Below are 26485 nucleotides of genomic sequence, written 5' to 3' on the forward strand. Positions count from 1 at the left end.
AGGTGGCAGGAGCTAGAGGTTCCCCAGCAGGACAGGGGAGATGGCAAAGGCCTGTCGCCATATTAAGAAGTTTGATCTTTATCCCGTGGGCAATGACAGTTCTTGGAGGGATTTTAGGGGCATGGCAGGGGGCCACTGTAACTCATGCCATATTCCAAGGATCCTTGAGTTCATGACAACAAAATCTCCCTGTTAGCCTCTGCCTCTTCTAGAGAACTCGCTCCAGGGAGCTTCCAGCTTTTAATTCAAGGAGCCAGGCTGCAGGCTCCAGGGCTTTGAGGGATGTTCATTTGAGGAGGTGGTAGAGACATCTGGGGTCCAGGAAACCCAGGGTTCAGTCCTGGATCTGTCCCTGGCCAGCACCTCGCATAGCATCTGGTGTGCAGAGGGTGGTCCTTCTCCCCACTTGCTGGTAGACACGCCTTTCTCGGACTCAGGAGCTCACCTGAGAACACAGAGTAGCAGAACCTGGCCCAGGGGCCTGGCTTACACCAAATCACTCTGTTTGTTTGTTTTTTGTTGTTTTCGTTTGTTTGTTTTTTGCCTCAGACTCCCGTAGCTGGGATTACAGGCGTCCGCCACCATGCCCAGCTAATTTTTGTATTTTTAGTAGAGACAGGGTTTCACCATGTTGGAGAGGCTAGTTTTGAACTCCTGACCTCAAATAATCCGCCCACCTCGGCCTCCCAAAGTGCTGGGATTACAGGCATCAGCCACTGCGTCTGGCCCCAAGTAACTCTTGAACGTGTGAGTGAATGCACGCATGCGTGCACAAATGTGTGCGCCGCTGTATGACCTTGATGCAGGGGTTGAGAACACAGGTTCTGGAGCCAGGCAGCCCTCCAGCTGAACTGTGGCTCCGCCTCTGAGAGCCACATCGCCTTGGGCCACCTCCGAGCTTTGATTTTCCCACGGGAAACCTGGACCCATTAGCAGCACCTACCTCACAGGTGTGTTGTAAGAATCCAGCAGGACGGTGCAAGCAAAACACCAAGCACAGGACCTGCCTGGAGCGATGGCTCAGCGTATGGTGGCTACGGTTATTGTTATTATTATTTCTCTCTGGGTTCCATTTCTCATCTGTGAACATCCCCATTTTGCCAGGGTTGTTACCATTTACAGAATGTCTTCGTATCAGTTGAATAATTTGAACCTCAATGGTTATTGCTACAAGATCAATGGGGCAGGTCAGGCGCGGTGGCTCACAGCTGTAATCCCAGCACTTTGCGAGGCTGAGGCGGGCAGATCACTTGAGGTCAGGAGTTCGAGACTAGCCTGGCCAACATGGCGAAACCGCATCTCTACTAAAAATACAAAAATTAGCCAGGCGTGGTGGCAGGTGCCTGTAATCCCAGCTATTAGAGAGGCTGAGGCAAGAGAATCGCTTGAACCCGGGAGGCGGAGATTGCAGTGAGCCGAGTTCGCACCACTGCACTCCAGCCTGAGCGACAGAGCAAGACCCTGTCTCAAAAACAAAACAACAACAAAAAAAAGATTAATGGGGCAGGGCTGTGAATTCATTTTCAGCAGGGCAAGCTGAGGTCCAGCCTCATGGAGCTGGGCCTTCCTCCTCCTGCTGCTTCTTGTCTCCCTGCTCTGAGGGTTGAGCCCGTGATGCTGCCAGCCCCTACTGCTGTGACCACTGAGGACCCTGTGGTTTCCCTGGGAGGCACCTTCCTCCCCAGGCATCCCCTAAGAGTGGGGTCTAGAGCTCACAGTCCCCATTGCGCAGCCCTCACCAGGTGCCACTCTGTGCCCAGCCTGTGTTGATGATGCAGACAGAAGGTAGAGCCAGGGAGGCAGAGGTGGCATCAGCAGCCCTGGTATGAGTGGTGGGATCAGCAAGTGGGGCTTCAGGGGGCCGCAGGTGATGGGGCGATGAGCACTGAAGGTAGAGGAGGGAGGGGCGTTAGGGAAAAGGCCCCTGGTGTCTAGCCCAAGAGCAGGGTAGAGGGCATTCCAGGCAGAAGCCAGTGCACAGCAAGGGCATTCCAGGCAGAAGCCAGTGCACGGCAAAGGCCTAGCGGCATGGGGCTGGACGTGGTAGTGGGGGTGGCGGCTCTTAGCAGCCAGCCCCATCCCTCCTGACCTATGGCCGGCTTCTTCGATCTCTGGCACAGAGAAGTGGCTTTCCCGTCCATCCCTCAGAATCCTCAGATTTCCTGTGGGTGGGTGGTAGATGGGCGGTGGCAGCCGAGAGCCTTGAGGAAGTGCCGCTCAGTGCGTGTGCTGGGCAGGTCTGCAGACAGCCCCGCTGGGCAGGGGCTGGATCTCGCTGGGTCCCTGAAGGGCAGGCCGGAGCCTGGATTCCGGGAGGGGGCCCAGGGTCACATCCTGACCCTCGGAGACAGGAAACCAGCCTGGTGTCTCAGCAATTCCCGTCAGGCTGACTGGGCCGATCTGCTATCCTCCTAACAAATGCACAGGCAGCCAGGCCAGGGCAGAGCTGGGTCAGCACTGATTCACCCGCTCCTGGGCAAACTTGGGGCAGCTGAGACCCCACCCACCCCTGAACAGACACAGCCTGTCAGGCCCCAGCACTGACTCACTCTTGACCAGAGGGGCAGGCAACACCGCTCAGGCAGAGAGAGAGAGCCGGGAGGGACCTTAGCTCCCCCAGACTGTCCTGGGAGGCTGTGGGAGGCCATGGAAGGCAGTACAGCCCTCAGACTTGGGCAAAGGGGACCCCTGCCTGGGCTTGGGGGAAGCAGTCTCCCTCTGGCCCTCTGCCAATGGCAGCCCTCTCCCAGGGTGGGGACTCTGTGGGGCCAAAGGGATGTACCCCCTTGAAACCTGTACCCCTCCCTTCTAGACAATGCTCTGGGTACCCAGGACCCCAGAATCCCAAATGGCTCTGAGCCTCCTCTCAGGGCTGCAGGGATCTTTCCTGTTCCATCCTCCAGGGGAGCACTGCATGGCTATGTGAGCTCCCCCAGACCCGAAGGATGGTTGAGTTGGCTACTTGGGGAGGCAGGCATGGTGGAGTTTGGGTATCCGGGCTGAGCTGTCCACATGTGGACACATGAGCACCCTTGCTGGCTGTCAGAACCACAGTGATGAGAAGGAGAAAGCACTGGGGCCAGAGGCTGCCATTTGTATTCTTGTCTCAGGCCTTGCAAATATTAGAGACAGTCTTGCTGAAGGGGCAGGATTGGGGGTTGGGGAGGGTCAGACAGGCTGAGCAGGGATTGTGCCTGCCCTCTTACTGCTGAATCTTTGGTGTTAAGCTCGAAGTCAGCCCAGGAATCAATATCTGTTGGATGAATGGATGGATGTGGATGGATGGATGGATGGATGGATGGATGCATGCAGGCATGGATGAGAAGATGGATGGATAAGGGAGGGAGGGAGAGAGGATAAAAGAAAGGAAGGAAAAACTGTACATTCTTATAAGCATTTGGTGATTGGCTATTCCCAAGTGGGCTGATGATGTTTCTTGCTGTTTATGTCTGGTCGTTCGGAGGTGTTGGTTTGTTCTCTGCCAAGCTCTTGAGGACAGAGTTATGCCTTTTCTGTTCTTTGAGAACACAGAAGCCCCAGGCTGGGCCCAGTGCCAGCCTCTCAGACAGGCAAATGAGTTGGAGAGGTGAGGACACGTGGGCTGACCACCAGAAGGGCTGGAGGTACCAGGGGCCCCCTCAGCTGAGGAAGAAGCATATCTCTCCAGGGCATTCTGAAAACCCACTCTGTGGCCATCTGGCTGGAGACCAGGACTCCTAGATGTAAAATGCTGGGACCCCCAGAAGGCAGCCTGGGATCTAGGGGCCACACAATTCTAGAACATCACTGAGCTCAACTCCTCCTTGCACAGATGGGGGGGCTGAGGCTCAGAGATAGGATGCCACAGCGAGGCATGGCTGAGAGATTTGTAGTTCTCACCAGCTGCAGCCCACCTCTAACTGGACCCATGCTTCCCAGCCCCTAAACCGTGGATGGCTCTCCTTGGATGACTGTATGCAAGGGGAGAATCAGAGGGATTAAAAAGCCAACCAGGCCAGGCGTGGTGTCTCATGCCTGTAATCTCAGCACTTTGGGAGGCCGAGGTGGGTGGATCATTTGGGTCAGGAGTTCGAGACCAGCCTGGCCGACATGGGCGAAACCCCGTCTCTACTAAAAATACAAAAATTAGCTGAGCACGGTGGTGGGTGCCTGTAGTCCCAGCTACTCAGGAGACTGAACCAGCAGAATTACTTGAACCCAGGAGGCGGAGATTGCAGTGAGCCGAGATCGTGCCACTGTACTCCAGCCTGAGTGACAGAGCAAGACTGTGTCTCAAAAAAAAAGCCAAACTACTCCCACATGTTTAGCTGGGCACTGGACAACCTACTTTGCAGGTGGAATTGCACTGAAACCTCATAAGTCAATGAAGTGGGAATACCATTTTCCAAATCAGGAAACTGAGGCCCAGAGAGGCATAGTGACTGTCCAAGGTCATAGGCTAATGACTGAGCCCCCATCTGAATTCAGGTTGGTCTGGCTTTGATCCTTTCCCCTGCCACCCTGCCTGTAGGACCATCTGAGTTTTCTGGGGTGGACAGAGGGACGGCTGGCTCCAATCTGACCGCCTCCGGTCAGGCCCTGGGAGGGTGGGGGCTGCAGGCAGCCCTGAGGCTCCACTCCTAGAAGAATTGCTGGAAGCGACTTTCTATAAGTGGCTACTAGCACTCAGGGCCTCCTCACCGAAATCCCCCCTTCCCGCCACCAACTGCTGGGCAACAATGGCATCTGTGGGACATTGGTACAAAAATAGAAACGCGGTCTCCCGCCCACCCGCTCAGGGAGGGGGCTGGGTAGGCGCAGGCTGGCCAGGCTGGGGGTGAGGGGCTGGCCAGACTGCGGAATTCCCAGGGTCCCATGAGGAAGGCTGGGAGCTTGGGGTTGGGGGCAAGGCTGGCGCCATCGTTTTTTGCCTCTGGGGCCCCCGGCTGGGAGAGAAGGGGGAAGTCGGTGTGCGTGTGAGTGGCCGTGGCGGTGAGTCAGGGCCGTGGGGAGGGAAATGTTTGCTGTAGAAACCCTGACTGGGTTTTTCTGGTAACCAGCTGTTTTTCAGCTTGGCCCCGCAGCTCAGAGAACCTGAGCACCCAGCTTTCCAGCCCCGCTGAGTTTCCCAACTACTCACTTGCCCCCACCTCCTACCTGCCCTCAAGCCTGCAGGGAAGGACTTGGTGACAACTGAGTGGTAGCTTTGGTTCGTGAGCTCTGGGATGACAGCTGAGTGTCCCAAGAAACATTCTGAAGTTCCAGCCTCCTCGTCACCCCTCACAGACAGCATGACCAGGCTGTGACCTGCACTTCCCTTTTTTTTCACTTCCTTTATCCATAGCCCAACCTGGTACTGGTTCCCAACCCTGTCCTACCCCCATTTCACAGATGAGGAAACTGAGGCATAGAGGAACAGGGACAGTGGCGGAGCAGCAGTAGGACTGGATGGCCATGGGGCTCCTTCATCCCCACTCAGGGCTTGGCCACCAGACTGCACTCTGGCTTCTGCAGCATGCTTGGCCTGTGGGTGTCACCATGGGATGGCGGATGGATGTCCTCATGCACCACAGGCTGTGCTGTGTCCTGGCCATGATCTGACTATCCAGAGGGACCATCTCTTCATCGTGTGGGCCTTGCAATTCTTTCCTCCAGGTTGGGACAAGCAGATGGGGCTGCACAGCAATGGACTGTAGGGCAATCTGGGAGAGAGGTGCAGTTGAGAGGGAGGACATGGTCCAGGGAATGCAGGCCCCGCTCTGGCACCACGCCCAGCCTAGAAAGTGTAATATTTTTAAAAACTGCCAGGCATGGTGGCTCACGCCTGTAATCCCAGCACTTTGGGAGGCCGAGGTGGGTGGATTGTTTGAGTCTAGGAGTTCAACACCAGCCTGGGCAACATAGTGAAACCCCATCTCTACAAAAAATATAAAAATTAGCCAGGCATACTGGTGTATGCCTGTAGTCCCAGCTACTTGGGAGGCTAAGGCGGGAGGATCACTTGAGCCTGAGGGGCGGAAGTTGCAGTGAGCAATCATGCCACTGTACTCCAGCCTGGGCAACAGAGGGAGACCCTGTCTTTAAAAAATTATATATATATATATTTTATTCAAAACTGATGAAACAATATATTTTGAAAACCAAAAGTTATAAACCCACTAGAAAACATTAATCAAAACATGAACTTATACAAACATAAATTTGAAACATATCTTATCCCATAAATTAGCATAAAATAATTATTTAAAAATAACCAACCTAACTGGGCGCAGTGGCTCACACCTATAATCCCAGCACTTTGGGAGGCTGAGGCAGGCAGATCACAGGTCAAGAGATTAAGACCATTGTGGCCAAAAAGGTGAAACCCCATCTCCACTAAAAATACAAAAATTAGGCTGGGCGTGGTGGCACATGCTTATAATCCCAGCACTTTGGGAGGCTGAGGCGCATGGATCATGAGGTCAGGAGTTCGAGACCAGCCTGGCCAAGATGGTGAAACCCCATCTCTACTAAAAATACGAAAACTAGCCAGGCGCAGTGGCAGGTGCCTGTAATCCCAGTTACTCAGGAGTCTGAGGCAGGAGAATTGCTTGAACCCAGGAGGTGGAGGTTGTGGTGAGCGGAGGTCGCTGTACTTTAGCCTGGGTGACACAGCAAGACTCCATCTCAAAAAAAGAAAAAATTACAAAAATTAGTTGGGCATGGTGGCGCACACCTGTAGTCCCAGCTGCTCGGGAGGCTGAGGCAGGAGAATCGCTTGAACCCGGGAGGTGGAGGTTGCGGTGAGCAGAGATTGCTGCACTCTAGCCTAGGTGACAGAGCAAGACTCCATCTCAAAAATATATATATACAAAAATTAGCTGGGCATGGTGGTGCACGCCTGTAGTCCCAGCTACTTGGGAGGCTGAGGCAGGACAATTGCTTGAACCCAGGAGGCGGAGGTGGCAGTGAGCCGAGATCATGCCATTGCACTCCAGCCTGGCAACAGAGCAAGACTCCATCTCAAAAAACAATAATAAATAGAAAAAAACTAAATGGCACACTAAAATGAAAAAAAAAATTGTGTTTACAACTAATTGATCACAACCAGTTACAGATTGCTTTGTTCCTTCTCCACACTCACTGCTTCACTTGACGAGCCTAAAAAAAGGAAACAAAATATTTGTGACACATTGAAAATGAAATACTATTATTTGTTCTTTCTGTGTTTTAAAGAGGAAACTTAAAAGCAAAGAGTAATTATGGTATCATTATTGAGTAACAGAAATATTTCTGGGCAGATTTTTCCAGTGGCTGAAACACTGTCTCTGGCTTTGTGACGTCAGTTGGGGAAATGGCAAGATGATTAAAAGTTAAATCTCAAAACTTTCCACTGGTGTCTTCATCTTGAAATAGCCTTCCCCTTTTTCATAACTTTGAAAACAGCTTTTGGATCATCTTTTAGACTGGCAGCTTTTGTATGAGAGCACTGGGAGTCTGTGTTTCAGCAAATTACATTTGTCTTTGTCCTCCTGAGTTGGTGGCAGGGCTTCTGAGGCATTTACCTGTCTTTTTTTTTTTTTTTTTTTGAGGCGGAGTTTCACTCTTGTTGCCCAGGCTAGAGCTCAATGGCACGATCTTGGCTCACCGCAACCTCCGCCTCCTGGGGTTCAAGCGATTCTCCTGCCTCAGCCTCCCGAGTAGCTGGGATTACAGGCGTGCGCCACCACACCTGGCTAATTTAGTATTTTTAGTAGAGACGGGGTTTCTCCACGTTGGTCAGGTTGGTCTTGAACTCCCAACCTCAGGTGACCCGCCCACCTCAGCCTCCCAAAGTGCTGGGATTACAGGCATAAGCCACCACGCCTGGCCTGCCTGTCTTAGTCTCAGCACTCACCTGTTCACATGCCACTAGTTCAGAAAGTCTTTGAGGTCATTCTTTCAATAGACACTGGCTTGTAGATTGCTGTGTTCTTTTTCTTCTTGGGAATAAGGTTAGAAAAATGTGCTAGGGAAGGATGTGCTACACAAAAATGTGTAGAAAAATGTGAGAGCGGCCGGGTGCGGTGGCTCACGCCTATAATCCTAGCACTTTGGGAGGCCAAGGCGGGTGGATCACCTGAGGTCAGGAGTTTGAGCCCATCCTGGCCAACATGGCGAAACCCCATCTTTACTGAAAATACAAAAATTAGCTGGGTGTGGTGGCATGCACCTGTAGTCCCAGCTACTTGGGAGGCTAAGGCAGGAGAATCACTTGAACCCAGGAGGTGGAGGTTGCAGTGAGCCGAGATCGCGCCATTGCACTCCAGCCTGGCAACAGAGCAAGACTCCATCTCAAAAAATAATAATAAATAGAAAAAAACTAAATGGCACACTAAAATGAAAAAAACAATTGTGTTTACAAGTAACTGATCACAACTAGTTACAGATTGCTTTGTTCCTTCTCCACTCTCACTGCTTCACTTGACGAGCCTAAAAAAAAGAAACAGTGAGCTGGGATTGCACCATTGGGGTTTCACCATGTTGATCAGGCTGGTCTCGCACTCCAGCCTGGGCAGGAAGAGTGAAACTCCATCTCAGAAAAAAAAAAAAAGTGAAAAGAAAAGAAAAATGTGAGAGCACAGGCCTACCTGGGCACGAATCCCAGCCCCTGGCTGACTTCCTGTGTCATCAAAGGCAAATGACTTCACCTCTCAGGGTCTTGGTTCCCTCATCTGTAAGTGAAAATAAGAATGGTGGCCGGGTGCAGTGGCTCATGCCTGTAATTCCAGCACTTTGGGAGGCCGAGGCGGGCAGATCATTTGAGGTCAAGAGTTTGAGACCAGTCTGGCCAACATGCTGAAACCCCATCTCTACTAAAAATACAAAAATTAGCCAGGCATGGTGGCAATCGCCTGTAGTCCCAGCTACTCAGGATGCTGAGGCAGGAGAATTGCTTGACCCAGGAGGCAGAGGTTGCAGTGAGCCGAGGTTGTGCCACTGCAATCCAGCCTGGGCAACAGAGCAAGACTCTGTCTCAAAAAAAAAAAAAAGAATGGTAGCTCATGTCTGTAATTCCAGCACTTTGGGAAGCCGAGGTGGGAGGATTGCTTGAGCCTAGGAGGTTGAGGCTGCAGTGAGCCATGATTGCACCACTGCACTCTAGCCTGGACAAGAGAGTAAGACCCTGTCTCAAAAAAACAAACAAAGAAAAGCCAGCCTGGCCAACATAGTGAAACCCCATCTCTATTAAAAATATAAAAAATTAATCTGGTGTGGTGGCACACGCCTGTAGTCCTAGCTACTCAGGAGGCTGAGGCAGGAGAATTGCTTGAACCCAGGAGGCAGAGGTTTTAGTGAGCTGAGATTGTGCCACTGGGTTCCAGCCTGGGTGACAGAGCAAGACCCTGTCTCAAAAGAAAAAAAAAAAAAGGCCAGGCAGGGTGGTTCACGCCTGTAATCCCAGCACTTTGGGAGGCCGAGGCAGGTGGATCACAAGGTCAGAGTTCGAGACCAGCCTGACCAACATGGTGAAACCCCGTCTCTACTAAAAAATACAAAAATTAGCCAGGCATGGTAGTGGGCGCCTATAGTCCCAGCTACTCGGGAGGCTGAGGCAGGAGAATGACTTGAACCTGGTACGCGAAGGTTGCAGTGAGCCAAGATCGCCCCATTGCACTCCAGCCTGGGCGACAGAGCGAGACTCCGCCTCAAAGAAAAAAAAGAAAAAAAAAAAAAAGCCAACCTGGCCAACATGGTGAAACTCCATCTCTAGTAAAAATACAAAAAATTAGCCATGCGTAGTGGTGGGCACCTGCAGTTCCAGCTACTCGGGAGGCTGAGGCAGGAGAATTGCTTGAACCTGGGAGGCAGAGGTTGCAGTGAGCCGAGATCACATCACTGCACTCCAGTCTGGACAACAGAGGGAGACTCTGTCTCTTTAAAAAAAAAAAAAAAAAAAAAAAAAAAAAAAAAAAAAAAATGGTATTTACGTCTTAAGGTTGTTGAAAGGATTAAATGAGTTAATGTGTAAAGCACTTAGAACACTGCTGGGATTTAATAGGCCCTATTTACGTGGTAGGTAGGTATTGCTGTTGTTATAAAAACATTCTAAATGTATACATCATTGAACAATTAAAAATTTTAATGCAGTGGGTACGTCTCAAGACATAAATGATTTCAACTTCACATTCTTATATCAAAATAATGGCATTATACCAAAACAACCCCCCAGGATTTTAGTACTTTAAAATGGTGAGACAAGCAGGAATATTGCAAACTGGGAGAGCAATTGTGACTGTCTCATGTGGGCTGGAAGCAGAGCTGTCACTCAGGGACAGCAGGAAAGGTGGTGGGGACGATGGGGCAGGGGATCGCTGCCTCCAGGCACAGGACACTCCCTAAGGCCCAGTACACAACAGGTTCTCATTTGATCCTTGATGGATGAAGTTCAGGCTCATCCCTTTTTTTGTTTTGTTTTTTGTTTTTTGTTTTTTTGAGACGGAGCATCATTCTTGTTGCCCAGGCTGGAGTGCAATAGCACAATCTCAGCTCACTGCAACCTCTACCTCCTGGGTTCAAGAGATTCTCCTGCCTCAGCCTCCCAAGTAGCTGGAATTACAGGCGTCCACCACCACCCCACCTGGCTAATTTTTTGTATTTTTAGTAAAGACGGGGTTTCACCATGTTGGACAGACTAGTCTCAAACTCCTGACCTCAGGTGATCCACCTGCCTCAGCCTCCCAGAGTGCTGGGATTACAGGCGTGAACCACCATGCCCGGCCTCTTTTTTTTTTTTTTTTTAGATGGAGTCTCACTCTGTTGCCCAGGCTAGAATGCAGTGGTGCCATCTCAGCTCAATGCCACCTCTGTCCCCAGGGTTCAAGCAATTCTTGTGTCTCAGCCTCCCGAGTGGCTGAGATTATAGGCGCCCACCACCACACCTGGCTAATTTTTGTATTTTTAGTACAGATGGGGTTTCACCATGTTGGTCAGGCTGGTCTCGACTCCTGACCTCAGGTGATCCGCCCATCTCAGCCTCCCAAAGTGTTGGGATTACAGACGTGAGCCACCGTGCCCAGCCTAATTTTTTTTCTCTCTTCAGATTTGCCGGGCTTACCTCCTTCTTTGTTTATTGTGAATTCCCTGAGGATGGCCAGAGGGACAGGCACTACCCCGGGCACTGGGAGGTGAGGGTGGACACAGCAGGCAGGGAGAGTGGAGTGGAAGCATCCAAATCATCACTGCCTGTCTGGGTGGCACAACCTATACAAATCTGACTGGACTGTGTGTGTCTCTCCTCTGTGTCCCCCAGGGCCCATCACAGCTGGAGCTGACTCTCCAGGCATCCAAGCAAAATGGCACCCGGCCCCGAGAGGTGCTTCTGGTCCTCAGTGTAAACAGCAGTGTCTTCCTGCATCTCCAGGCCCTGGGAATCCCACTGCACTTGGCCTATGTGAGTGTGTTCCCTCCAACCCCAGGCTGAGGCTCTGGCCATGGGAGGTCCCTACTGTCCATCTCTGTGGGTCAGGGTCTCCCACCCCAGCGGCCCAGCCCTGCTTCTCCCTTTCATGTTGACATTATTCACCAGGGTCCTGCCTGGTGACGCCAATGGTCTCTACCAGAGAGAACCCAGAGGGCACCAGGACTACAGTAAAGAGTCTAGACCAAGAGGTGGGAGTCAGGTTGATGTGCAGCCCTGGCCAACTCTGATCCTCTGCATAGCCTCAGTTTGCCTCTCTGTCCAGTGGGACAACTGAACTCAATATTTTATATGATAATCTTTTCATTGTCTTTGAAAAAGTTACACGTCATATATTTGAAAATATTTAAAGACAGAGGAAAAGGGCCAGGAAAAAACCTAACGTGTTAACAGTGGTTATGGCTGGGAAGTGGGATTAGGAGAGACATTTAGTTGGTTCTTCACACTTTGTTGAGTTTGCAAGAGTTGCTCTAAATGGATTTGGCCTATTTTGGAGAAAAAAAATATTTTTAAAAACTCAAGTTTTCAGGTCAGCTGTGGATTTGGGGGAAAAAAATTAAAAACAAACAACCAAAAGCCTCAAGTTTTAAAAGTGTTAGATATATCCACCAGAGAGAGGAGGTCAGGGAGCTGGGACCCACTGCCAGAGGTCAGGGCTGGAGGAGGCAGGGTGGCTTGCCAGCACTGCCTCCTCCATGAGGAATGTCTGGGAGGTGGCCCCCAGATGTGAGCAGCTGTTGTTTACAACAGAGAAAGCAGAGGGTAGGAAGGGGAGAGCCCGGGGGAGAGCAAAGATAGCAAAGGGGAGAGAGGCATAGAAAGAAACATGCCCATTGGGGGAGGGAGGCAGGCTTGAGCGAAGTTGGGCGTGGGGGACAGGGGAGAAGCTTCCGGACTGGTGACAGGGACAGCACAGAGACAGTCAGACATGACCAAGCCAGCATGCCAAAGTCCTAGGAGGGAGGGGGCCAAATCCAACCACCAGGGCCAAGAGGATTTGACTCCTTGCAGCCCATCCCTCGGCCGCCCAGAAGGGGAATCGAGGTCCCAGAGGGGGCGTGGCCTTTACCATGGATCCTCCCCCTTCCCGATCTGAGTCCGTGCAGCCCAGGGTGAGGCAGGAACATGAAACGCGCCCGCCAGCCGGAAGGTCGCAGCAGCCGCCGGCTCTGGCCTCGGCCGCGCCGCCTTCCTCCTGGGGCCGCGCTGCTTCCCGAGCGGGCTCCCTGGGGCCAGTGGCCAGAGGGGACAAAGAGGCCAAGGCGTGGCCTCGGTGCCCGACCCAGTGCCAGGCGACCAACAGACGTCGTGCCCTGCTGTATCCCCATTTTACAGGGGATGACTCAAGGATCAGATCCCTTTCCCAACCCAGCTGTAAAGCCAGTGTCCCAGCCCTTTCCCATTCCGCGGGCTGGGTTCCTCACCCAAGGTGCCCATCACTTTGCCTCCTTGTTGAATCCCTACAGAGAAGGTATCTACTTCCTTCTAGATGGGCCATTCTAGGGTGTCTTCTCTACTGTTGCCATCTGGCAATACTCAATATCTAGCTTGGGCCAGGCGACCTGGCTTATGTCTGTAATCCCAACACTTTGGTAAGCCGAGGCAGGAGGGTCTCCTTTTTTTTTTTTTTTTTTTTTGAGATGGAGTTTCACTCTTGTTGCCCAGGCTGGAGTGCAATGGCCCCATCTCGCCTCACGGCAACCTTCGCCTCCTGGGTTCAAGTAATTCTCCTGCCTCAGCCTCCCGAGTAGCTGGGATTACAGGCACCTGCCACCACCCCCACCTCATTTTTTGTATTTTTAGTAGAGACAGTGTTTCATACCGTGTTGGCTAGGCTGGTCTCGAACTCCTGACCTCAGGGGATCCACCCGCCTCGGCCTCCCAAAGTGCTGGTTTACAGGCGTGAGCCACTGTGCCTGGCCAGGGGGGTCTCTTGAGGCCAGGAGTTGGAGACCAGCCTGGGCAACATAGTGAGACCCTCGTCTCTAAAAAATTACAATAAAAAATATTTTTAAATCCAACCCGAAGCCCTTCTGCCCTTCTGCTGCTGCTGTTTCATTCAGCTCAATGCCCTTGGCTTTGGAGACTGTACACTAAGGAGCTCAGTCAGCGGCCCCAACAGCTTCCTCTGAATCCTTCAGCTTCCAGAGTCACTCTTCCAGGAAGTCTTCCCTGTCTGCTTTCCTCCTCACCCCCAACCCCCATTTCTTCTGAGGCAATGGCAGGGTAGGCAGTGAGATGCTGAAGCCACCCAGATTCCCCATCCCTGTCCAACCAGGAGATCTGTCTGGCTCCTTTGTTTCTTATTAAAGAAAATTCTGTCTTCTATTGCTTCAAATGACTTGATGCATGTCTAGTTTCTGAATGGTAATATCCCCTAGGGCAGGGACCACTGATATGTGTCTTTAATTCATTAATTCATTCACCCATCCCTTTCTTCTTTCTTCCCTTTCTCCCTGTCTTCCCATAGGCGGGGAGCACCCACCACATGCTGGGTGTCAGGGTGACGCTGGCATGTCAGGATCCTGTGATGGGCCCAGGGCCCAGCACAAAGTCAGACAAATATTTCTCAGTGCGTACTATGTGTCAAGCACTGTGCAAGGATGGGCAAGGTAGACGTTGCCCCCTGTAGACCCTCACAGTGTAGGGAGATCCAGAGCCTCAGGGTGTAGGGAGAGACAGCCGCATGATGGCATAGATGTGGGTTGAATGAGAACAGCTCTGGAGGGGTGGGTGATGTTTGGACAGGTGGATGAACAAGGTGGTGTGTTCATCTGGCCCCCCAGGTATGCAAGGGAGAAGGGGCTGATCTGACTGCTAGGGGGCTCCGGGCTGACTGCAGATCCACCAGCCAGCATTCTCAGCTCCAGCCTCTTTCTCTCAGCCAATGGGCTGACTCCACAAATTACTTCCTGACCTCCTACATGGGATAGAGAGGGCACAGGGCCAGGAACAGCGCGCTGAGCCTCCACATGTCTCCCCAGAATTCCAGCCTGGTCACCTTCCAAGAGCCCCCAGGAGTCAACACCACAGAGCTGCCATCCTTCCCCAAGACCCAGATCCTCGAGTGGGCAGCTGAGAGGGGCCCCATCACCTCTGCTGCTGAGCTGAATGACCCCCAGAGCATCCTCCTCCGACTGGGCCAAGGTCAGTTTCCCCAGCAACCTCTCTGGGCTCATGATACTGCTCAGGAGGAATCTGAGCTCCTCTGGCCCACACCTCAAACTTGGGCACCAAGAGTGCAGGAGGGGACACGCTGTGCCACAGTTCACATGCCACAAGCCAGTGCTGCCTTGGGACAGTGATGGCTCCTCCACCAAACATCAGATTGAAGCATGTGGAATATGCCAGGTTCTGACCTAAAACCCCAGCATTTTCATACGATCTATTGTGCATCTACTATGTGCCAAAGCCCTATCATGCTAGGCACTTGGGGACACACTCAGGCCCTGCCTTCCTGGAGCTGATACTGTGATGAGGAAGGTGACAATAAACATGTACATGTACACAGATAAATCTATAATTTCGGGTCTTGCTGGGTGGTTTCGGGGCTGCAGCCTAACATGTGTCATGGGCTCATCCCTTATGTTAACAAACGGAGGCCCGGGGACTTGCACAGGGTCACTTGGCAGGTGAGTGGTGGAAGGGAAGTTCGAACCTAGGTCCTCTGACGCCTCTCCCCCTCTGCAGCACCGTCCTGCCTGCCCCACCACTACCTTTGGCTGTGGGTGAGGGTGGGGCTCTGTTAGGTGCAGGGCTGCTGAGGGAAGGGACTGAGGTGCACGTGTCTCTGCAGCCCAGGGGTCACTGTCCTTCTGCATGCTGGAAGCCAGCCAGGACATGGGCCGCACGCTGGAGTGGCGGCCGCGTACTCCAGCCTTGGTCCGGGGCTGCCACTTGGAAGGCGTGGCCGGCCACAAGGAGGCGCACATCCTGAGGGTCCTGCCGGGCCACTCGGCCGGGTATGGCTCTCGCCCCGCCCCTGACACTAGTCCCCACCCCGAGAGACCCCCCCACCCGACCCCCCGCCCCCTCTCCGGTCCCTTATAAAGCCCCACCCCAGTCCCAGTCCCAGCCCCGCCGCAGCCCTGTGAGAGCGCAGTCACTTTCTCCTACTCTAGGCTACGCCCCCTATGGGCCCCTTCCCTTTGGGCACAAGCCTGGCCCCAGTCCCATCCCTATCCCATAAACCCACACCTGGCCAGGTAAGAGTGCAGCCGCCGCCCACCCGACGCCAGGCCTCGCTCCCCGCCTGGCCTGTCCGCTTCAGTGTTCCATCCGCGTCTGTCTCCCCGCAGGCCCCGGACGGTGACGGTGAAGGTGGAACTGAGCTGCGCACCCGGGGATCTCGATGCCGTCCTCATCCTGCAGGGTCCCCCCTACGTGTCCTGGCTCATCGACGCCAACCACAACATGCAGATCTGGGTGAGTTTTGCGCAGCTCCCGGGACACAAAACCCAAACTCCCAACCTCTGGATCAGGGAAGTTTCCTGGAAAGGTGAACCCCCGAGCTGAGTTGAAGGACAAATCACCTATGCCCATACGTGAGGGAAGGGGCCAGGCAGAAGACGCAGCAGGAGTGGGGACACAGCAGGACCGAGGCCTGGCATAACCCTGGCTGGCCTGCTGTGGCACAGACTGTGTCCATGGCCCCGTTCTGCCTCTCTCCCCACCATTAGACCACTGGAGAATACTCCTTGAAGATCTTTCCAGAGAAAAACATTCGTGGCTTCAAGCTCCCAGACACACCTCAAGGCCTCCTGGGGGAGGCCCGGATGCTCAATGCCAGCATTGTGGCATCCTTCGTGGAGCTACCGCTGGCCAGCATTGTCTCACTTCATGCCTCCAGCTGCGGTGAGCACCCTTCCCCTGCCCCTCCCTTCCCTTCCCCTCCCTTGGATCAGTGGCCACACTGTTGGTGAAGCACCTCTGTGTGAGCTTGGGCAAGGTACATCAGCCTCTCTGAGCCTCATTTTTCTCATCTGCACGTGGGAACAATGGGAGTAGCTAATCATAGAAGAGCCTGAGAATCGCTTGAACCTGGGAGATGGAGGTTGCAGTGAGCCGAGATCGTGCCACTGCACTCCAGCCCGGGTAACAGAGCAAAACTCCGTCTCAAAAAAAAAAAAAAAAAAAAAAAAAGCCTGGTCCGGGCACACAATGATCACACAGTGACCATCCACCTGGCCTGCCTCTGCTACCCCACAGGTGGTAGGCTGCAGACCTCACCCGCACCGATCCAGACCACTCCTCCCAAGGACACTTGCAGCCCGGAGCTGCTCATGTCCCTGATCCAGACAAAGTGTGCCGACGACGCCATGACCCTGGTACTAAAGAAAGAGCTTGTTGCGGTAAGGGAACTCCTGCCCCTCTGGCTCAGGATGACATGGACATCTGGTTCCTCCCCTAGCCCAAGACTCTTGGGGTCCTAGCCCAGGCAGGGGGGCAAGTCACATCCCTCTGCAAGCCTTAGTTTTCCCACTTGTATAATGGAATTGATAATGGTACCTACCACGTGGTGAGAATTAAAGGCAGTCTGACAGGCCGATCACGTGGCACAGCAAGATGTGGTACATAGTAAGTGCTTAGTAAATAATGCCAGCACTAGGTAGTTGTCATTATTAATCCTAAATGCTCCCTGAGCTGGCTGGTCACTTAGCAGAATACCTACACAGGCCGGGCATGGTGGTTCACGCCTGTAATCTCAGCACTTTGGGAGGCCAAGATGGGCAATCACTTGAGGTCAGGAGTTTGAGACCAGCCTGGCCAACATGGCGAAACCCTGTCTTTACTAAAATACAAAAATTAGCCAGAGGTGATGGGACACACCTGTAGTCCCAGCTACTTGGGAGGCTGAGGAACAAGAATCGCTTGAACCCAGGAGGCAGAGGCTGCAGTGAGCCGAGATCACACCACTACACTTCAGCCTGGGCAACAGAGTGAGACTCTGTCTCGGAAAAAAAAAAAAAAAAAAAAAAAAGCCGGTGCCTGTAATCCCAGCACTTTGGGAGGCCGAGGCGGGTGGATCACAAGGTCAGGAGATTGAGACCATCCTGGCTAACACAGTGAAACCCTGTCCCTACTAAAATACAAAAAATTAACCGGGCGTGGTGGCAGGCGCCTGTAGTCCCAGCTAATCGGGAGGCTGAGGCAGGAGAATGGTGTGAACCCGGGAGGCGGAGCTTGCAGTGAGCTGAGATCGCACCACTGCACTCCAGCTTGGGTGACAGAGAGAGACTCCATCTCAAAGAAAAAAAAAAGCCTATACAATATGATCACTGCCTGGTTGACAAACAAATATATTTGTTATAAAAATAACACATGGTGAATACAAAATATTAGCCAGGCATGGTGGTAGGCGCCTGTAGTCCCAGCTACTTGGGAGGCTGAGGCAGGAGAATGGCCTGAACCCGGGAGGCGGAGCTTGCAGTGAGCTGAGATCACACCACTGCACTCCAGCCTGGGTGACAGAGCGAGACTCGTCTCAAAATAAAATAAAAGAACACATGCTGGCCAGGCACAGTGGCTCACACCTGTAACCCTAGCACTTTGGAGGCCGAGGCAGGCAGATTGCCGGAGCTCAAGAGTTTGAGATCAGCCTGGGCAACACGGTGAAACCCCGTCTCTACTAAAATAGAAAAAATTAGCCGGACGTGGTGGTGCACGCCTGTAGTCCCAGCTACTCAGGAGGCTGAGGCAGGAGAATCGCTTGAACCCGGTAGAGGGAGATTGCAGTGAGCTGAGATTGTGCCCCTGCACTCCAGCCTGGGCGACAGAGCGAGACTCCATTTCAAACAAACAAACAAAAAACATGCTTTAAAAAATATGTGAAAATTAGAAAATCTTAATCTTCTGACACAAAGACAATGGCTGCCAACATTTTGGTGTGCTTCTTTCTGGAGTGTTTTCTCTGTGTATTTCTTATATTGATGTAATCATAAGGGATGTGTTCATTTGTCTCTTGCTATTTCACTTAATGTATTTTTAGAGCTTTGACAGCTGTACCTAATATCATGTTTAATAAGCACATATTATTCCATCATATTGACATGCTATAATTAACTCCTCTTCCCTTGTTACACATTTAGGTTGTTCCCAATTCTGTAGTATTATAAATATGCAAAAAATGTCATTGTGCATGAAACATTTCTTTATATAGGATTATTTTCTCAGGATAGATTTCCACATTAGTGGAATTACTGGGTCAATATGAATGAAGTTTCAATACATGTTGCCAACCCACTTTCCCAAAGATGATTTGAATTTTCACCGCTGATTTACGAGAACACCTCAACCTCTTCGCTGTCTCCAGACTATAATTCAAAAAAAGAAAAACCTTTGCCAGTGTGGGAAGAGGCACATGGCGTTCCATTCTTGTTTTAGTTGTAATTCTCTGGTTAGTAGTGAGTGTGGGCATGGTTCCACGTGAGTGATGAGAACCTCAGTCTCCTTATCATTGAGGCTTGGTATTTTTCTTGATGATTTTTATAAGTTTTAATAAAGAAAAAAAGGTTGCCCCTTTGGCCACCACTTCCCTTGATTTGCTGTAATTCTTTCAATTTTGGCTACAGTGGTTTTTCTTTTCTTTTTTCTTTCTTTCTTTTTTTTTTTTTTTTTTTTTTTCTTGAGACAGTCTTGCTCTGTCACCCAGGCTGGAGTTCAGTGGTACAATCTCGGCTCACTGCAACCTCCACCTCCTGGGTTCAAGTGATTCTCCTGCTTCAGCCTCCTGAGTAGTTGGGAATACAGGCGTGCACCACCACGCCTGGCTTTTTTTTTTTTTTTTTTTTTTTAAGACAGTCTCACACTATTGCCCGGGCTGGAGTACAATGGCACAATCTCGGCTCACTGAAACCTCTGCCTCCCGGGTTCAAGCAATTCTCCTGCCTCAGCCTCCCGAGTAGCTGGGATTACAGGTGCCCACCACCACTCTTGGCTTATTTTTTGTATTTTTTTTAGCAGAGACGGGGTTTCACTATGTTGGCCAGGCTGGTCTCGAACTCCTGACCTTGTGATCCGCCCACCTCGGCCTCCCAAAGTGCTGGGATTACGGGCGTGAATCAGGCGCCTGGTCCGCAGCCTAGCTACTTTTTTGTATTTTTAGTAGAGATGGGGTTTCACCATATTGGCCAGGCTGGTCTCGAACTTCCGACCTCAGGTCATCTGCCTACCTCAGCCTCCCAAAGTGCTGGGATTACAGGCGTGAGCCACTGCAACCGGCCTTCTTTTTCTTGTTTTAGAGACGAGGTCTCTCTGTCACTAAGGCTGGAGTGCAATGATGCGATCTCGGCTCACTGCAGCCTCCTCCTCCCGGGTTCAAGCGATTCTTGTGCCTCAGCCTTCCCAGTAGCTGGGACTATGGGTGTCTGCCACCACACCTGGCTAATTTTTATAATTTTAGTAGAGTCGGGTTTCACTATGTTGGCTAGGCAGGTCTCGAACTTCTGGCCTCCTGTGATCTGCCTGCCTCTGCCTCCCAAAGTGCTGGGATTACAGGCGTGAGCCACCACGCCCAGCCTGTGCTAGACTTTTATATGACCGGCAGTGCAATAAGTTTGCTTACACCAGCATCACCACAAACACTAGGCAATAGAAATTTTTCAGCTTCGTTATAATTTTATGGGACCAGGAACCACCATCATATACACAGTCCATCACCGACCACAACATTGTCCCATGGTGCATGACAGTATTTACTATCTTGCTCTTTATAGGAACACTTCGCCCACGCCAGGCCTGAGACTGGATTATGCTTGCAGGGTTTGCATGCCCTTGGGGCTGTGAGTGATGATTGTATGTGGAACTTGAAGGAATATATATATATATATTTTTTTTGAGACGGAGTCTCGCTCTGTCGCCCAGGCTGGAGTGCAATGGTGCGATCTCGGCTCACTGTAAACTCCGCCTCCTGGGCTCACGCCATTCTCCTGCCTCAGCCTCCCGAGTAGCTGGGACTACGGGAGCCCGCCACCACGCCCGGCTAATTCTTTTGTATTTTTAGTAGAGACGGGGTTTCATCATGTTAGCCAGGATGGTCTCGATCTCCTGACCTCATGATCCACCTGCCTCAGCCTCCCAAAGTGCTGGGATTACAGGCGTGAGCCACCGTACCCGGCCTGAAGGAATATTTTTAATAGTTCTGTATTTATTTTGATAGATATAAGAAGAAAATTTGGCCAGGCGCGGTGGCTCACGCCTGTAATCCCTGCAATGGGAGGCCGAGGCAGGTGGATCACCTGAGGTCAGGAGTTTGAGACCAGCCTGGCCAACATGGTGAAACCCTATCTCTACTAAAAATACAAAAAATTAGCCGGGCATGGTGGCACGTGCCTGTAATCCCAGCAACTCAGGAGGCCAAGGCAGGAGAATCGCTTGAACCCAGGAGGTGGAGGTTGTAGTGGGCCAAGATCGAGCCACTGCACCTGGGCAAAAAGAGTGAGACTCCGTCTCAAAAAAAAGAAGTTTTAAGTGGTGTAGGATGATGACATCTAACAAAAATGAAGAGGGAGCAGGGCAGGGGAATGGCTGTGACTTGGGACCCCTGGGTTGTGGTCAGTCCTTGGTGCTGGGGTGTGGCAGGCCACAGAGACCCCAGTGCCTCCTGATGGTGCCCCTCTCTTCCGACCCAGCATTTGAAGTGCACCATCACGGGCCTGACCTTCTGGGACCCCAGCTGTGAGGCAGAGGACAGGGGTGACAAGTTTGTCTTGCGCAGTGCTTACTCCAGCTGTGGCATGCAGGTGTCAGCAAGTATGATCAGCAATGAGGTAAGAGCTGGGGCCAAAAAGGTATCAGGACCAGCCTGGTTGGTGCCCCCCTCAGGTGCCTCCCTGATCCCCCAGGGTGGAGGTGTGTTTGGGAGAGCAGGCTGCAGGGGCTCAGAACACAAGACAAGCTTGGCCATTGGTTGGCTTAGTCTCCCCATCTGCAAAAATGACCGTATTGGGTAGGATACCCTCTGGGGTCCTTTCTGGCTCTGACCAGCTCCCTGGCTTTATCCCCGCAGGCGGTGGTCAATATCCTGTCGAGCTCATCACCACAGCGGGTGAGATGGACAGTCACGTGCTAACCCACCTGGCCCAGGGGCTGTTGCTGGGCCGGGGCCTCTTCCTGGCCTGGGAGGGAGCAGGCCTTGGGAAACTCCTGGCAAGCCATGTGTGTCTGGAATGCCTCGGTCTCCCCTTCTGTATGACCGGAGCAGGACTGCTGAGGGTGACGCTCTCGGTCTCTCAAGTCAGAGGGCTTAGCACATACTGGCTGTGTGGCCTTGGGCAAGTCACTTTAGTTTTCTGGGCCCAAAGGTGGCCTAAGAAAGGACTCTGCGCCACAGGGTGCTTCTGGGCAGCCAATGAGGTGCTGTGTGGAAGCTCTTCACACAGCCTGGCAGCTGGTGCCTCCTTGATAAATATTAGTTTAAAAAAAAAAAAAAGGGCCGGGCGCAGTGGCTCACGCCTGTAATCCCAGCACTTTGGGAGGCCGAGGCGGGCAGATCACGAGGTGAAGAGATTGAGACCATCCTGGCTAACATGGTGAAACCCCGTATCTACTAAAAATACAAAAAATTAGCCGGACTTGGTGGCGGGCACCTGTAATCCCAGCTACTTGGGAGGCTGAGGTAGGAGAATGGCGTGAACCCGGGAGGCGGAGCTTGCAGTGAGCTGAGATCGCACCACTGCACTCCAGCCTGGGCGACAAAGCGAGACTCCGTCTCAAAAAAAAAAAAAAAAAAAAAAGAGTCAGGCAACTCCACAGGGCCATGATGCCTGTTCCTCCCCACACCCCTCGCCCTCCTGGCTGGTGCCGCCAGATTGACCAAGTCTCCCTCCCGTCCTCCCCCAGAAAAAGGTGCACTGCCTCAACATGGACAGCCTCTCTTTCCAGCTGGGCCTCTACCTCAGCCCACACTTCCTCCAGGCCTCCAACACCATCGAGCCGGGGCAGCAGAGCTTTGTGCAGGTACCTGGCATGCCTGTCACCCCTCAGGCCTCCCAGCTCCTGGAACTTCCTCTCCGCCTTTCTTCCCACCGTGACTCCAGAGGAGATGAGACTCCCAGAGTCAGGAGGGAGACAGCCTGGGTGCACGGGAGAGGGAGAGACAGAGAAGGCATTGCTCAGGGACACTGACAAGGATGTGGCCCTGTCCTCCTCCTCTGCCCCAGACAGGTCCATGTCTTTCCTTCCACTGTGAGGACTCAGGGGTGGGAACTCTTAATTCTAGCCGATATTTCAAGGCAGCAGGTGGGGTGGGGTGAAGAGCAGCTGCCCATGCCGCGTGGCCCTACCTACCCATGCAGGTCAGAGTGTCCCCATCCATCTCCGAGTTCCTGCTCCAGTTAGACAGCTGCCACCTGGACTTGGGGCCTGAGGGAGGCACCGTGGAACTCATCCAGGGCCGGGCGGCCAAGGGCAACTGTGTGAGCCTGCTGTCCCCAAGCCCTGAGGGTGACCCGCGCTTCAGCTTCCTCCTCCACTTCTACACAGTACCCATACCCAAAACCGGCACCCTCAGCTGCACTGTAGCCCTGCGTCCCAAGACCGGGTCTCAAGACCAGGTGAGTGGGGCCTGGGCCCGCCCCAGCTTCAAGTGGGAGCTTCCAGGTCTGTGGTTTGCAGGAAGGGACATGGCAGCCCACAGGGATGTGGGGCCAGCTGGTGAGGGGCGGAGCCTTAATCAGGCATGTGGCCTGGCAGTCTGGCTGCCAGCAGCGCTTTCTGCCACCCGAGAGCTTTCTGGTGGGACTGCTGTGTCTGGGGCACTGGCAGACTATGCAGCTGCCACTGTCCATCTATCCATCCATCCATCCTTCCACTTACCCGTCCGTCCATCCATCCATCCACCCTCCCACCCAGGAATCTAGCCACCCGCACATCCACGTAGTATGGTCACCAGTGTAATCTCAAAGAACAGGAGACCTGAGGGAAGAGAGGCGGACAAAGGACACACACTCCTGGCTTTCTGTATTTGCCAGTCACAACACTTCACCATCTGGTGACCCCCACTCTCAGGCAATCTATCCTGGACGCCCCCAGAGTCACCCCCAGGCCCTTGCACAGACAGGCCTCCAGGATTACAAACTTCTCTGGTCATAGGAAGCTAGGGAAGCCTTCAACTCCCCTAAGTGGGCCTCTCCCTCCAGCCACAGTGAGCCTGGGACTCTGGGCTGACCTGGCTCATAGCTCCAAAGTGTTCACAAGGGTGAGGGATGCATAGTGCTTCCACAGTGCTCCTGGGCATCAAGGCCTCCAGGAACTCACAGGAAACATTTCAGCAGCAGCCAGGGATCATCCACTAGGCACCCTCCCACAGTACAGATCTTCCAGGACTCACCCAGAGGCATCCAGCTACGAAGCGGTGGAGATGGGATTCAAAGCCAAGGCCCTAGGGTGGGCTGGGGTCACGGAGCCAGGGAGTAAACCTGGAAGCCGCCTCCCAAAGGTGCCACATACTGCTCTCTCTTTCTCCTCCAGGAAGTCCATAGGACTGTCTTCATGCGCTTGAACATCATCACCCCTGACCTGTCTGGTGAGCTCCCTCCAGGTCTCTCGGGTTTGTTCTAGTGGCTGAGGTCACAGTAGGGCACAGCGGGCAGCCCTGAGAAACGGCCTGGGCACATAGCACATGGCAAGGGGGACCCCAGAGAAAGCGGCCCAGAAGGGGCAGGAGGAGGGCTTCCCAGAGCCACAGCAGCCTAGAGCAGGGGCCAGAGCTGCACTTTGCAGATGGAGAGCCCTTGCCCGGGACCGCCCTGTGGGGTGGGAGTCTAGGCCTCTGCCCCCACTCACGGCTCCACTCCATCCCCACAGTTATTGGCTGACCTTGCTGGAAGGATGGAGCCTCCTGGGTAGGACAGAGGCCCTTTGAGGGTGGGTGCTGGCCTTGCCTTCCTTGAGGCCTCTCCCTGCAGGACGCCCCCTCTAGCCTCTCCAGTTCCCCCCAGGCCCAGGCCCACACCAGGCAGAAGAGTCCCAACACTGGTGGCAGAGGCAGGGGTGAGGGATGGGGGCACCTACCTCTTTGCCACCCCATCCAGGCCAGGATGGAGCCTCCACTCCCAGCCCAGGACCAAGAAGGCAGGGCTGATAACCCCATGACACAGAATCGGATGTCAGAGGCTCAAGGAAAGACTGCTTGGCCCATAGCCACACAGGAGTCAGGAATGTGGAGGGAATGAGGCTTGGAACAATCCAAGAGCAGAGCTGCAGGGCACTCGGAGCTGCTCTGGCCCATTCTCTACCTGCTAAAGGCCTCAGAGAGGGGCAGGGTTGACCCAAGGTCATGCAGCAGTTGGGGCAGGCTCTGTACTCCCGAGCCTCAGTTTCCTCACGTTACCCCATCCATCCTCCCTGAAAACGCCATCTCCATCAGCCTTGAGGGGCAGAGGCATGACCCAAAAGGCCTGGCTGGGCCCTCTAGGTGGACAGTCCTAGCAACCATGGCTCAATGCCAGGCCTGGCTGTGATGAGCCCGTTTGCTACAAGAGGAGACTGAGGTTCAGAGAAGTCGAGGGTCCATGGCTGAGCAGAGCTGGCACCAAAGCCCACGCGGGCCAGCACAACAGGGTAGGGGATGGGGCAGGGGCAGAGTGGCAGTGCTGATGGCGTCGGCCCTCTCTAGGTTGCACAAGCAAAGGCCTCGTCCTGCCCGCCGTGCTGGGCATCACCTTTGGTGCCTTCCTCATCGGGGCCCTGCTCACTGCTGCACTCTGGTACATCTACTCGCACACGCGTGAGTACCCCAGGCCCCCACAGTGAGCATGCCGGGCCCCTCCATCCACCCGGGGGAGCCCAGTGAAGCCTCTGAGGGATTGAGGGGCCCTGGCCAGGACCCTGACCTCCGCCCCTGCCCCTGCCCCTGCTCCCAGGTTCCCCCAGCAAGCGGGAGCCCGTGGTGGCGGTGGCTGCCCCGGCCTCCTCGGAGAGCAGCAGCACCAACCACAGCATCGGGAGCACCCAGAGCACCCCCTGCTCCACCAGCAGCATGGCATAGCCCCGGCCCCCCGCGCTTGCCCAGCAGGAGAGACTGAGCAGCCGCCAGCTGGGAGCACTGGTGTGAACTCACCCTGGGAGCCAGTCCTCCACTCGACCCAGAATGGAGCCTGCTCTCCGCGCCTACCCTTCCCGCCTCCCTCTCAGAGGCCTGCTGCCAGTGCAGCCACTGGCTTGGAACACCTTGGGGTCCCTCCACCCCACAGAACCTTCAACCCAGTGGGTCTGGGATATGGCTGCCCAGGAGACAGACCACTTGCCACGCTGTTGTAAAAACCCAAGTCCCTGTCATTTGAACCTGGATCCAGCACTGGTGAACTGAGCTGGGCAGGAAGGGAGAACTTGAAACAGATCCAGGCCAGCCCAGCCAGGCCAACAGCACCTCCCCGCTGGGAAGAGAAGAGGGCCCAGCCCAGAGCCACCTGGATCTATCCCTGCGGCCTCCACACCTGGACTTGCCTAACTGGCAGGGGAGACAGGAGCCTAGCGGAGCCCAGCCTGGGAGCCCAGAGGGTGGCAAGAACAGTGGGCGTTGGGAGCCTAGCTCCTGCCACATGGAGCCCCCTCTGCCGGTCGGGCAGCCAGCAGAGGGGGAGTAGCCAAGCTGCTTGTCCTGGGCCTGCCCCTGTGTATTCACCACCAATAAATCAGACCATGAAACCAGTGATGGGTTGGGCTGGGAGAAGGGCAGTGACATTCAAAGCCAGGGTGGGGTGAGGGCACAGGACAGGGCTGCTTTTGTAGTTGGCCCCCACTGGGCTGGCCTGGTGGCAGGGGTGGCATCCTGAACAGTAGCAGCATCCAGGGCACAGCAGGTTTTCATTCAGCCAGTTCCCCTCTGCCATTCACCCCCTCGACAGCACACCCCAGGGTCTAGGCTGCAAAAAAGCAAACACCAGGAGGCCCCATCCACACTCTCACTCTGGGGTTCCCAACACAGGCCCTCGACTGCTCTAAGTTCAAATCCTGGACCTGCCACCTTGTTGGCTTGTGACTGTAGGCAGGTCCCATGGCTTTTTTTTTTTTTTTTTGAGATGGAGTCTTGCTCTGTCGCCCAGGCTGGAGTACAGTGGCACTATC

General features: G+C 53.6%; 2 protein-coding genes and 1 long non-coding RNA gene across 3 annotated transcripts in view; 1 reads left to right on the top strand and 2 right to left on the bottom strand.

Moving 5' to 3' along the window:
* ENG (endoglin) overlaps positions 1–26068 on the top strand; it is a 39919-nt gene extending 13851 nt beyond the window's left edge. Inside the window, exons 3-15 of the mRNA XM_003822301.4 lie at positions 11252–11392; positions 14404–14566; positions 15216–15381; positions 15718–15844; positions 16099–16273; positions 16628–16770; positions 21049–21186; positions 21426–21464; positions 22259–22375; positions 22714–22971; positions 23888–23942; positions 25035–25145; positions 25282–26068. Of these exons, the coding sequence (XP_003822349.1) occupies positions 11252–11392; positions 14404–14566; positions 15216–15381; positions 15718–15844; positions 16099–16273; positions 16628–16770; positions 21049–21186; positions 21426–21464; positions 22259–22375; positions 22714–22971; positions 23888–23942; positions 25035–25145; positions 25282–25406 (1758 nt within the window). The 3' untranslated portion in view covers positions 25407–26068. The remainder of the gene's footprint in view (positions 1–11251; positions 11393–14403; positions 14567–15215; positions 15382–15717; positions 15845–16098; positions 16274–16627; positions 16771–21048; positions 21187–21425; positions 21465–22258; positions 22376–22713; positions 22972–23887; positions 23943–25034; positions 25146–25281) is intronic.
* LOC134728559 (uncharacterized) lies at positions 18902–22795 on the bottom strand. Its single transcript, XR_010109086.1, has 2 exons — positions 22380–22795; positions 18902–20222 (listed from the first exon to the last, which is right to left on the bottom strand). It is a non-coding gene; the product is annotated as an uncharacterized LOC134728559 (long non-coding RNA).
* LOC100994766 (uncharacterized) lies at positions 22978–25107 on the bottom strand. The gene is made up of 2 exons (XM_008975820.5): positions 23748–25107; positions 22978–23332 (listed from the first exon to the last, which is right to left on the bottom strand). Exon 1 carries the CDS (start codon positions 24507–24509, stop codon positions 23925–23927), a length of 585 nt encoding a protein of 194 aa, XP_008974068.2. The 5' UTR covers positions 24510–25107; the 3' UTR covers positions 22978–23332; positions 23748–23924.
* Positions 26069–26485: the final 417 nt, after the last annotated feature.

The sequence above is a fragment of the Pan paniscus genome, chromosome 11 (assembly GCF_029289425.2).
Source record: "Pan paniscus chromosome 11, NHGRI_mPanPan1-v2.0_pri, whole genome shotgun sequence".
NCBI lineage: Eukaryota > Metazoa > Chordata > Mammalia > Primates > Hominidae > Pan > Pan paniscus.